Genomic DNA, 13711 nt, shown 5'->3' with positions numbered 1-13711 from the left:
TGCTTCACTATTGACTGCTTTATTTTCTGGGTGATATTTTAACACTTGGAGTCCCCCCCCCCCCCTTTTTTAAAGTGTTCCTATTAAACATTGGTTTCTTCCACCATTACTTATCAATATATATTGAGACCAGCAATCACACCAGGCTTGTTATTTTCTGGAAATGATGACAAGCAGCAAGAAAATTTAGTTTATCTTTGTTTTGCTGGTAGTTCTGAACAATTGTTTCAGTGTGACCTGCCAGTGTTTGTGTTGGAAAGTTCTTTGTCTATCTGTGTAGAAGTTATGAGCCTGTTGCAAAGGTTCTAAATCTGCATTTCAAGCTGTCAGCCCTTGGGTTTCAGTTTGGAGGTCCTTGTCTGTTCTGTGGTTATTGGTCAGTGTGTTTGCTCTTACTTTGCTGTGTTAATTAGATATTGAATCCCAGCGAGGTTTGTACAATTCCACATTGCAGATATGCAATATTTCCCAAAATAAGGTGGAGATTCTTCATGTTTCTTTCTGTTTCCTTGAGGCCTTCAGGGATAAATAGCACCATGTCAGCATTATTTTCCATTCTTGAGCATAATATGGAGCTCCTAAGGCTACAGAGATGTGTCCTGCTACTAGATTTCCATGGAAGTTAGGAACCATCAATGTCTTCATGTTATTAGAACATGAGATCAGCAGCAACACCAAATCTATCATTGCAACACTAGCCCTTGTTATAGTTTTTATTTTATCTGTCTTTAATCTTTATTGAATCTTGTCTGTCAAGTACTGTTGCTTAGTATTTCACAATTGGTCAAACCCCCTTGATTTCTTGGGACTGGGTGTGTAGGGGTGTTTTTCCTAAATGATGCAGAATCAGTTATTGGTAGCAGTTACTGAGGCTTCTACCTCCTGACTCTTTGGAGATGAGCTGGTTAAGAATTACTAGATTAAGAAATCTGGTCTCAGAATCTATTGGCTGTCTTTTAGAAACTGTGCAAACAGTGACTTGCAGACATTCCTCAGTGTCCTTATCTGTTCACAAGGATTCACAGCCATGTTGGACTAAACACGGTCTTAACTGTGTTTCCTTGAGTACCTGTGTGATCTTGTGTCCATATGTATAAGAAACTAAGAGCTGGAGATCTGGTTAAAATTTGATAATTTCAAAGTTTGAATGTTCTTACTTTTCCCCTAATACATAGAGCTGACCCATTTACTTACTGGTGCCTGCTGCAAGAGGATGCACAAATGCTGGGAGGGAACAAACGTGGGTGATGTTATCAATATGCTTGCAGTGATGGTAGAAGAAGTAGAAGTTTATTCAGAATTATATAGAGGAGCCTTAGGGACATTTTGTCGGCCCAGTGTCTGTGTTTGAACTATTTATTACTTCATATTTTTGTTATGATTACTTACAGAGCTAATCCATGTGTGACAAATCTACACTCAGCTAGGTAAGGAAATTGCCAGTTCTGTTCCATTAACAGCCACTGGCCAAAGGAACAATGTTCCTGTAGGTTAAAACAACAATTAAGGGGCCCTTAACACTTCAAGATGGGGAGAGAGGGGATACTGGCAGCAGACATTTTTCACACATTGCTAAGCTTCAATGCATAAATTAACTCTTAGTTCAGTTACATCAGTGGAGTGTGTTGTGCATGTGCATGACTGGTCTGTGAGTGTGTGAACCAAAACCTGGGCCTGTTGATTTATGAGAAAGGGTAAGAGAGGTTGAAATCAGTAAGCAAAGCCTAACAGTACCTTTGCAGCAGAGAATATCAAACAGTCTTTGTGACAGCCACTCACAGATGCTGATGTAAGACCCGAGGTCTTGGCATGGCAGTGGATTGTTCATTACGTAATTTTTTTCATGTCCAGGTCACTTGAACTGCATTTTGTTACTTCTGTAGCTGGACCTGTTTGTTCAGTGGAAGAACAGGATTCACTGCAGTTATATTAATTAACAAGTATAATTTACTGTAGTATAATTAGCAAGTGGATATATGGGGCATGAAATATTACTAGACCATCATAGATATTTTAATATGAGCTTATATAGAATAATAATAATAATGATAATCATACATATTTTTGCCCTTCATATAAAAATATTTTTGACTCATATTAGAGGGGCAAGGAGATCAGCTTGTAGTAAGCAGTGTGGTACAGTATGGTCAAATGTCTACCAGTATTTTTGGGAGGCTGTATTGTAGAATGTGGCACAGACAAGGTTTTTGTTCAGTCTTGATTGTAATGAAGAGTAGACTGGCAGTATAACATTTTCATGTCAGTAAATGGTGCTGTAAAATTGGCCAGTCCCTTAAGGTCTTTTGATGAGTAGAGTTTACAGAAATAATTTGAAGAAAAAAAGTCTGAAATCTAATATATGTGATAATGGAGAAATAAAAGCTGTAATGGTACATTTAGGATGTATTTTTTATTACTGTAGGTTCATTTCTGACGTAACTTATTTTAGTGAACCACTTGAATGATCTTGGTAGCTATGAAGTTTTAATAGCTAACACTTGGAAAGCCTTGTAGTTTAAACAAATGTCAACTTCAAAATCACATTCCTTCCTTAAGAAACTATCCCAATTTTATTTTTTATAAAAACCCCTACATGTGAAAGGCTGTTAGGAGGTAATGTTTTAGAAGTTCCTGTTAAGTGGTGACTTTTTTCTTGATGGGGTCTTAGTACTGTGTCACAAAATTTTTGCTATATGTTTCATCTTCCTGCTTTATAAAATTGTTTATTAAGCATTTTAGAGCACTGGCCCTTTGCTACATGCAGGATTTGAAAGAAATCCCTTTTACTAGAGTTCATTAAGGAGGAGAATGAAAGAGGAACACAAGCCCTAGTCGACATTCTTATGTGGGTAAAAAAGGTAAGGAAGGAGAGATTTTTGAGAAACCAAAAGTTTGCATATGAACTGTGATTCAGATGATTCAGATCTTTCTTTCATGACATTCTAAACCATTCAGGCATTCTAAACCTGGTAGCATTTTGGAAAACAAAAGACCATTGGGAAAAACTGTTGGAGAAGGAGGTGCTACTTTCTTATGCTTTGAATAGTGGCTCTTTTTTTCTGATCTACCCCTGCAATTTCTGTGTAAACATTGGGCTGCATTAAAAACAACCAAAAAAATCAATTGTTTTGCTAGTTCTGGTCACAAGTAGTCTCAGAAGTGTAAAAACTGCAGCAGACAGTTAGCAAACTTTTTAAGATGAAAAAATGGGCAGTGTTTTAAGAACTCCTGATGGAAAGAGTTGATGCAGAGGGGCTGTTGTAGGCTGGGAGTGGAGATGATGTTCCAAAGCTGCTACACCCTCCTCTCTGCACTGTCACATCTTTGCTGTGTTTCTGTTACTTCTCTTGCTCTGTGACAAAGCACCACATCTCTTGCCAGGAAAAATAAGCAATTAGATGTATAGTGATTGAGAGATTCCAATTATTAATCCACTTGCTGAATTTTACAACCGTCTCATTAATAATCTCATTATTATTTAATGAGCAGAGATTAATGTCTGCAGAATGTTGATGGTGCACTCTAAAACTGGGCATTTGTGTTTCTGATCTTCATTGCAGAGTCACTTAAAATAGCTCCACTAACACTCACAGCAGCCCACAAAATAAGTATTTGCAGAGGTTTTGCCTTTCTGAAAGCCCAAGATGAACATTTAACAAAGTTTCTAAAGCAGTGCAGTGTGTGGTGACAGGGATGGTGCATATCAAATTGTCTTTCATGTCTTGGCATCACTAATGCCTACGTAAAAATCACAATGTTTTTTAAAACATTAAAAACATAATCTTGCCATCTGAATAAACTGTTACACTGTTGATAATTTTTAAAATTTAAAAATCAGATCTAGGAAAATTCCTTTTTAGTAGCCTGACACCTTCAAGTAAAGGCATTTTTTTACTGAGGGGGTTTGGAGAACCAATAAACAATGCTTATGTAACACTGCTTAGACTTTCACATCAGCCAGCTGGTGTAGCCAGATACTCAATTTTTCTTTTTTTTTTTTTTTTTTTCACTTTTTGGAGGTATTTGTGAGTGGCTTGATGTTTTTGACATCTGTGTGACAGCTTCTTGCATAAGAGATGAGCAGCATGTTCTACCACCCAGCTGTGTGTATTAGTCTGCACATCAAGCTGAAGAGCGGCACTTAGCCAGATCTGACAATCAAATGTGAACTACTACTACCTATACACAAGAGTGCATTTTAATGTTGTGTGCTTTTTGCCAAGAGCCTGATACTTGACAAAGAAATTGTCAAAATCTCTCTTCTTCCTGCTTTTTTTTTTCCTCCCAGTGATGTGAGTCCGTGTTAAAGTATCTTATTTTTTTCCCTGCAGTTTAATATGGTTTATCTTACAGATAACAAAGCCAGTCTAATGTTTTCAGCAATTTCATGTAATAAAATTTTGGCAAGCTTTTGGTAATGGAGGAGTGTAATTGTTTTAGAAAATGCAGGAAGTCAGTGTGTCATTTTCTGCCAACTTAATCTGAAGTTACAATCTGCTGGGTTTCACCAATGACTTCATGTCAACATCCCAACAACCTGTCCCCAAAGAAAACTGAGGACATAAAGAAATTACAGCACCAGTTCAGAAATGTCAGTGCTGCTCTCCTCAGGCTTGTTCAGAATTGGTGCTCAGCACATTGTGAGCGTGGAGATGAGTGGGAGCCACCTGCTCTGATTGTAGTTTGACTGATCTATGAACCTTAAAATCTCTACACTTCCACCTGACTTTAAGCCTCTGTCGCCTTTCTCGATGCTTAAATTTGAATAAATGGAATTCATTGTCACAGAATTCACACTTGGACTGCATAGTTCAGCTTCCCTTATTTATGTGTTTGCTGTAAGCCAGGAGTTAGTTAATACATGAAATGTTTTCTCTTCCTTTTTTAAATAGTAGTCCAGAATAGTGAAGATCTGGTTTCACCTTGTTTTGAACTTGGTTTTATGAAAGTGTTAGTCATACCTTTTTATTTACTTACTCTCTCCCTTTGTATTATACCCTTAATATTCTTTTAAAAACAGTATTCCATTTCTATCTGGTCTTTCTCTTATAACATAAAAATATTGAGTTGTTTCTTGTGCTAGTGTTTAGGTAGTTGAAAATATTGCAATCAAAATAAGAATTTGAGTCCTGTTGTATATTAAAGCATTATGGCAAATAAAGTTTTATGATCTTTGAGTTGCAGGTAAGTTGAAATTTGTTAATAAACAAAATTGTAGAAAGCAATCCTTGCAATCTAAAAGAAAGAAGAAGTAGAGGAAGGAGTTTATTAATTTTCTAGGCCAGAAGTTCCATTGTAATAATTTTTGCACTGTGATTAAGCTGTACTTACATTGAGTTAGTGTTGAGTTTATCTGTGAGTAGATAAGTGTGAATGGACCTGTCATGGATCAGGGTTGTTTGATTCCAAAAATTCTGGTGGCATGTTTCACATATCTCTTGCACGTGGCAAATTATTAACACAATTATTTGTATTGTATAAAGAAGAACTTGGGAGTAAAAGAACTCATGAGCTCTAAAACTGTCTAAACTGAATTACTGCTTTGTAAGCAGAGAAGTTCCCCTGATTATTTTTTTTGTTTTACTTTCTTAATTTTCCAGAATTGAAGGTAGTAAGAGAAGTAATTGCACCTGGTTTTGCCATTTAAATACAACTACTTTTATACTTCTCTGTTTATATCTTGGTTTTTAAGTCTATTTTCTGTTTCAATTTTGCTCCTCCAAAACAGAAGAAAAAACTTCTTGAAGAACTTGGGGAGAATAGACTTCCATATCTGACACCAGCCGATGCTGATTTCCACCAGCTGGTAACGTATTTCTTTTAAATCATTTTAAAATAAGATGCCTGTTTGCACTGAACAACAAATAAATCTTCCTTCAAAGAGACACTGTGAAATCTGATATGAAAAAAGGTATCCTGATGGCTGATAATGCACTTCCAGGTGATGGGAAATAAGATCTCCAGAACTGGGATGTTCACAAATGAGAACTTGGTGAACTTTATTTTTATGTGTGTGCCACCACTACAAATAATGTATAACATTTAATCACAGTTTTTCATGCTTTGTTTGAGCAAAATACATGTCACTATTCTTTTAATTTATTTTTTCTGAGTGGTGAAGAGAACTTTATAGCTCCTGTTTGGCAAAATAGGGGGAATATTTACATAGAAATTTTAAGTTTGAGGGGCTTAATTCTACTTTCCAACAATAAGTAATTAATAATTCTTGACTTGCAAAACAAACTGTGGAAACTGGAATGTCTCAAATGAAACCAAACAGAAGTAAGATCAGGCCTGGTCAGCCACATGAGTAGTAAACCAAATGAGTGTATGCAAGAATATGATGAATAAATAGAATTTTCTGCATCTGTCTTGGATCTTTCTAGATCACTACAGAACTCAGGTTAGGTTCAATCAGATCGAATTGGATCATGGTAAGAGAAAAGGCATAAAGAATAACCTGGCTGTTTGAAGAGCTCCAGTGACCATGCTCACATTACACAACACAGGAGTAGTGCCTGCCTTGTGTTGATGTATGGCTCAAAGATGTGCAAGTGTAGAAGAGCTGGGAGAATTTATAAGAGTGACAACAGATGGATTTTATTATTTCTTCTTTCTTTATACAAAAACCCAAACACGTTCTTTTCAGTCTTAATGCTCATGAAGAAACTCTTCCCCTTTTAAGAAGTGGGCAGCTGACTTTCCTCCTTCCTAGTCCTGTTACATCCCCTCCTGTTTGTTCTCTTCTGCCTCTGATGCTGCCCAGAGCTGCTGTTCCCAGCATCTTTTTCTTTTTCACATCTTTGAAAATTCAGCTTCTCCTGGAGCTGATGTGAAAAGAGAAGGTGGCATCCTATTTGCTCAGGGTCAGTGACCCATAAATGCAGAAGACAATGGGAACAAAATAAGCAGTAAAATCACACCTGTTCAATCCCTAATAAAGTTTAGATGCATTCTTCTTGCAGATAGAGAATTATACTTTTTATGTAGTATATGTGTTCATGGTAGGTATTTTTAAGTATATAGACTAATCATGAGCATCACAAACACCTTTTGGAGTCTGTGGTGGTTATGAAATGTTCATGGAATCACAGCTGTAGAAATTGTAAGTTCCATGATGCTTAAATGCACTACAGCTGGAGAGGAAAAGAAGGGTGAGAGCTTGAAGATAACAAATCAGCAAAGTAAAATATCACATACAGCTTAGTTTTATAGGCTGTCTTTCCTGGACAGACCTGCTCTATTCCTTGAAAGAGCTACCTCTTATGAAACAGTATTCTTTGAACATGTTGGAAAAGTTAGGTAGGATGCAACTAAAAAAACTGTCTTATCCTGTTGGGTATGGAAGTGTACAGCCTGAGCAGAAGTAAGAAATTCCATTACAAGCAAAACTTCCACTGACATCCTCTTTCAATGTGTTTTTCCTGATAAAGGATTTTGGAAATGAGCCCCAAGCCATCAGCTGAAACAATGTAATGTTTAAAGCTGGTATGGAACAAGAAAGGGGCTGTTACAAGGTAGTTCACAAATATTTGAAGTACAGACTATAATTTCATGATGCACATGGCAGTTTGCTTATCAAGAGTCCTTGTTGCTGATTCCTAAATCTATTCTGTCACTCAAGTCCATAGGGTGGTTCTCTGTGTTGAGTATCACCATCAAAAGTGAAAGCATATTTAAAATCTTGCGTGTAACAGTCACAACAAGGTTTGAACATCAAATGTTCAAATGTTTCCGTACTGTAATGCTGCCACTTCTTCCAGAGTGAGCAGTGAGCTGACCTTTAGTACAGGCTGTCAGAGTTACAACACAGAGTACATGATTACTGCCCTTCCCCACCCCCCAAAACAACAAGGTGTCCCGTGTGAACCCAGCAGTCACCCCGTGTTCTGATCCTGTAATTCTTTCCTTATGGAGGGCACAGCACAGGCACTGGCTGGGGATTAAAGAAGACCAGGCTGTTTTCATGTGATGTGTCAGAAATGTGTTTCCACTTCCTGATTTCTTTTGGGATACCTTAATGATAAAATAGTTCTTAAGCATGTGATCTTAAAGTACAACCCAAAGGTAACAGGTCTCTGACTTGGCTGGCAGCAAAATGTGCAAGGCATTACCTCTACAGCTCAGGAGGGGAATACAGTGTTGTTTCCTTTGTAAAATCTGTGTTCTTCCTTTCTAGTGCATGTTTTCAGGGATTTAATTGCTTTTTGTCATATTGTTATTTCCCTCCTTCTGTTTCTAATAATTGTTTGGGATTTTGTGTGTGAGATAATTGTCAGAAATTCAGTGTATCTATATTTTCATCTAAATGGTTTAAAAATGTATACTATTAGTGACTGTTTAAATACATATAATAGCATATGTAATGTGGTATGAGTATGTCCAGTATACACAACTATTTAAAGAAATACTGGGGTACTGCTATAGAACAGTTAGAGCTCTTTCTCTCATACAGGGCATTTGCATAATGAAATAAATAATGAAGTAATAATCTTTATATGTCACAACATATAGTATTCTAGCATTCTTAAGTAAGAATTATGAAAGAATATTTATGATTCCCATCAGCCTGTACCTTCACATCTGACTGCAGCCTATAACTCCAAGTAATTTACTCTTTCTGATTTCATTAGTTGTTGTTTTTAAGGGCTTTTTTCACTGTACTGTTCAAAGGCTGGAGATACACAGCACTGATAGGAACAAAAGGGGCAGTTCAGGACCTCTAAAGGAATCATTTCAGGCTTTTGACAAGCTCAGGTGAATGCAGCTTATCAAGTTTGGATTCACTTCTTTGAATGAAAGCTGTGATCCTGTGTTCTGGGCTTGTAGAGGGACCTTCACACTGATCTGTTTTTAAGCTTTGGTGTTTGAAGCAAAGCATGTAAATACAATTGTCAGAAATTATTATCTGTAGATACTGTTACAGGGGTTCATTTTCCTCTCTCTAGGAAGCTAGTTTTTGGAACCATAAGAATGTATAAAGAAAAGGAGTTAGCTTCACTGTAAACATTTACAAGGAATAGTGGTGAGGTTTATAGATAAACCAAGATTTATTATATGTAATCATTATTTTTAAAATAGGCTTCCTTTTATGTTCTCCTTTTTAGTAGAAACAAATGATCCTATAAAGCCAGCTCTTCAGTGTTATAGGATAGCAGTGCATTATGATGCAAAAGTCTGTTTTCATGCAGTGGAAAATGGGAATACTTACTGCCTGGTTTGTATTTTTTAAGGGCACGTTCTTTGGATTTTAAAATTAATTTCCTGAAAGGCAGGTTCAAATGAGACTTGGAAGTGGATGGTACTAGTAAAGTGGGTTTGAGTTGTACCAGAAGGAGCTCACAGATGGATTGTAGGTCAGTGTGGTGTTTTGTGCTGGTGACTTTTATTTGTCTTTTTAAGAGCACTTTGAACATAAGCTATTAGACTAATAAAAGTTTTGGCAGATCAGTTTTAGGCATCCATGTGCTTTTGACCCATTGCCTTCAGATTTCAGTCTACCTTAATATGTGTCCCCACAGCACCATCAGTACCTACCTTTTCTCCAAACTACTGACTAATTTCTGGACAGAAGAAAATAGGTGTGGTGAGTCCTTAGGAGCTTCACAAATGCTAATTGATGCCTGACACACTCACATACAGCCCCTCCCTTACTAGGGCTCTCGTGTGCATCTGTTTCTTTTATTTATCTATTAATTTTAATGAAATACGTAAGAACCCACTCTTTAAGAGAACTTATTCCCCAGCCTTTGTCTAGTTTGCCAAACAGTCTCAGCAGTAGTTAAAGCAGATTTACAGGCAACCAATAAAAGGTGTGATTATGTGATACTCACTTCCTTAGAAAACCAGATTAACAAAATAAAATTATCCAAGCCTTCCTGGAGTGAGAAGCAGTACTGTGCATACAAAGCAAGGAGCTGCTGATTAGCAGTGTTGTACCTTGCTGGGAGTTGCTGCCTCCACACACTGCTGGGTTCTGAACTCCAGCTGGTACCAGAGCTGGTGTGGTCACAAGGGGATATGAGGGAAAAGGACACTACAGGTAGGGAGCTGGGGAAGCAATAAGTTTGGACATTTTCTGTTATCAAAAGAGAGCTTTTATGGAAAATGAGAGATAATTGGCAGGTACTGAGGAATGTAAAAATAGAAAGCACCAGAATGTTAGCAGCACATTTTTAAAAAATGTACGTTTTGCTTTTGTTATTTTTTTCCCTGAAAAGTATTCTTATATAAAGCTATTTGAGTTTATTGTGTAGCCCTGTAGATTCTGTGCATCAGAATGAAATGGAAGGGTGTTTGCAACCTCTTTACAAAGAGAGGAATCACTTTCTTACTGCTAGATATTCTATTGTTTATATACTTAAAAATGGCATTATCTACAGATTCGTCAGATGAGCTGGATGTTCTGCTGAATTGTTCTAGAGTCTTTGTATTTATTTACTTGGAGATTTGCTCTGGTTTAAGCCACTGGTGCACATCCACAGCTTGTGCAATACACTGAAATGTGATGGCATCCATACCTTCACCACATTCTAGAGTCATTCTTCTTAACTTGACAGCTTTGCCTTGTCTTGAAATATCTTGACTTCTGTAAAAAGAATAATTATTTTCCTCTTTTTGTTGTTTGTTTTTTTGTTTTTTTTTTTCTCTTTTAGTGGAAGACCAAGTATTCCAAGCTGATTTTCAGGAAATCTGATGCGGTACCTGAAGAGCTCCATCAAATGGTGCAAGAAAGCTTCCTGGCCTTGCGAGAACACAACTGTTTCTTTCAAGATCTTGTGAGGATCAAAGGAAAAGACTTTCTTACTCCAGTGTCTCGTATATTAGTTGGAAACCCAGGATGCACTTATAAGTACTTGAACACAAGATTATTTACAGTTCCTTGGCCCACAGGAAGTTATGATATAAAATATTGCAGTCCTCAAATACATGATGCTTGTAAAGCATTAATGAGACTTAATGACTACTTGCATATTGAAACAGTCAAGGCATTACAAGGACAAAATTTGTTTGAAAACAAACAAATTCAAGATACTACTGTGATAGATAGGAAGCAAAGTTCTGCTACTTCTGTTACAGAGCAAGAGTCTGTTTCAAAAGATCAAAGCAGTGTTTGTGTACCAGAGGATGACACAAGTCTAAAGAACAGAACATCTTATAATTTAACTTTATTAAATTATATGGATCCACTACAAATGCTGTACTTGAAACAAGAGCCTTACTTTGGAATGGGGAACATGGCAGTGAGCTGGCACCATGATGAGAACCTGGTGGAAAGGTCAGCAGTGGCTGTGTACAGTTACAGCTGTGAAGGTGAGTGATGGCACCTGACCAGTCCCAGAAGTCCCTGGAATCCCTGAAGGTCTCCTGTGTTCCTTGTGTGTATGTACATAAGCACACCTGCATTTTCCTGGGTATTGAACATCAACTGTCTTAGCAAATTGAGTTGAAGAGATTTCCTGACTTTCTTCATTAACTTCTTTCTGTCCTATTTGCCAATGGTCTCAAGTAGATGTGTTGGGGTTTTTTTCCATTACTACTGTAGAGAAATATTTTTCAGTAGGATTTTAAGTTGAAGAAACCTAAACGTGAACTTGAAGTAATAATACTTTGTATGAGGATTTATTGTAATATGCCTAAAACTTTCTTACTTTAACATAAAGTTTGCTTGTGGAGGGGGAAAAAAGTGAGTCCCTCTAAGTTCAGAGAGCTATAAATTAACAAAAATGAAACCTGCTATGTTTATTCATAACTCGTCAGTTGATTTTGCTTCTTTTATTCAGTAGGTTAAATAAGTAAAAATTATGGTGTTTTAAAACCACTGCAAATTCTGTAGATTTGATTGATGTGGATAGATAGAAATATTTTATATATTTAGATTAAAAGTTATTTTGGTATCTAAATACAATAATTTTTTTGCTGAATACAAGGTTTTTTTCATAAATAGACTTACAATTGTATATTTTCTGAGAAGTTTGGAAATAGACAGGAAAACAGAGAAAACAAGATCTTTCTAGTAAATAAATCGACTGTTCTATCATTAAAAACAAAATTAAAAGCAACTACTTGAAATTTTTCTGGTTTTGCATTGCTCAGGTTGGGTTCTTGGGCTTTAGAGGGAAATCAGGTGCCTGCCATGGCAATGGAGCACTGTGGAGGGATGTCCTGCAGTCCAGCTCTCTGTGCCAGCAGTGCATTCCCACCTGTGCTCAGGGTTGTCATGTTATATCTCTAAAGCAATGACATAAATTGGAGGAAATGGATCCTGTTTATACTTAGGAGTATGGTTTTGTAACTAAAGTGTTGGTAAATATCTCTTTGTGTTAAAGTTTTGTATCCAGTGCATCCCAGAGGATTTGATTTTAGAGAAGTAGATTGTCTTTTTTGCTCTTCTGATTTTCTGTTTGCAGCCATCCAATGGTGGTGGTTATAAGCTCATCAATGTTTATAAAATTATTCTTTCCAGTTCTATATAATGTCAGTGTTTTGATGGTTTCTGCAACTTACAAAGACTTTCAATATTTCCCATATTACCAGGTCTCCATAACTGTGAAACATGAGGATCTCAACATCTTTTTGAACAATACTGTTACATCTTTGTGGAATCATGTCTTGATTTTTTATTTTCCATAAATATGTTTAGTTTTTATGCCGACATCTTTTCTTAGCACTTCATTCATTTAGTATTGAGTTAGCATTGACTTCTCAGTGTAGTGTAAAAAGACTGTCACAGAATCACTACAGAATACATAACAAAAAGAGTAGTTGTGGTCAGAATTTTTTTGCTGGAGCTGTTTTTCCTTAGAAGATGTAGATGAGCTGGGTTAGTAATTTTCTGGGAGAAAACACTGATTCAGTGGGAAATGCAAGCACAAATTAAGCATGTTGATTTTTGTTGGAACTGGCTTGATTCTTTTTTCTGCCAGGTCTTGCTTGTTTGTTTTGTCAGCTCTCAATTCCTCCAATCCCCAGTGGACACTGAGGGTCTGTGGCAGCCTTGGCACGTGGGAGCTCGGGCTTCCAGAGCTGCAGGGCTGGTGCTGACCTGCCCTGCTGCAAAGGCACAGTCCCCAGGTTGTCAGATTTTGAGCAGCAGCAGCCCTTGGAGTCAAGCAGTCTTACTGAGCTCTGGCAGCTCTGTCAGACTCTTTAGAGATGCACAACTCAGGTTCTGTGGTTTTCTTTTTACTTTCATATACATTTTTATATCAGTATTGGTTTTGTACCTACTTACTGGATTAAATAGCATTAAAACAGATACTACTGTAATTGAAACAACTTGTTTTCTTGTTCATTTGTTCATTGTTTGATGCCATAATGAAAATTTCATGTTTGAAACTTTGATCAGTGTTAATTGGAGTAGAAGCAGTTTTCAATGTGCCAGAGAAGAAATTTAGACATCAACATAAAGATATTGGAAGAAGCTGATATTATAATTGGTATCAGTGTTTATTTTCTTGTTTCCAGGGTAAAACTCTTTCAAAGCAACTTAGATGAAGTACAATTCTAACAACTAAATAAATTAAACATTTAGCTTGATACTTTTACTTACATTACATGAGGTTAAGAATAGGTTGTCAAGTGATGAGAATAAAAATTTGAGAGGTTTTTTTTTAGTGTGTATACTGCATGAAAATGCATGAGGGGTAGTCAGGGTTCATGTGCAGAACTGAATAGGTTACAGAATGTATGTTCAATTTTACTGCCACTA

At 36.8% G+C, this 13711-nt stretch overlaps 1 protein-coding gene across 3 annotated transcripts in view; it reads left to right on the top strand.

Annotated features, from left to right (window-relative positions):
- The window catches only part of FTO (FTO alpha-ketoglutarate dependent dioxygenase), a 215521-nt gene that overhangs the window by 30124 nt on the left and 171686 nt on the right, over positions 1 to 13711 (top strand). For all 3 annotated transcript variants that reach the window (XM_084215061.1, XM_084215062.1, XM_084215063.1), the window contains exons 2-3: positions 5729 to 5806; positions 10656 to 11313. In XM_084215061.1, the coding sequence (XP_084071187.1) occupies positions 5729 to 5806; positions 10656 to 11313 (736 nt within the window). The remainder of the gene's footprint in view (positions 1 to 5728; positions 5807 to 10655; positions 11314 to 13711) is intronic.

This window comes from Fringilla coelebs, assembly GCF_963513975.1.
Source record: "Fringilla coelebs genome assembly, chromosome: 14".
Taxonomy (NCBI): domain Eukaryota; kingdom Metazoa; phylum Chordata; class Aves; order Passeriformes; family Fringillidae; genus Fringilla; species Fringilla coelebs.
The sequence above is the reverse complement of the archived record's forward strand: the minus strand, read 5'-3'. Positions and strand labels throughout refer to the sequence as shown.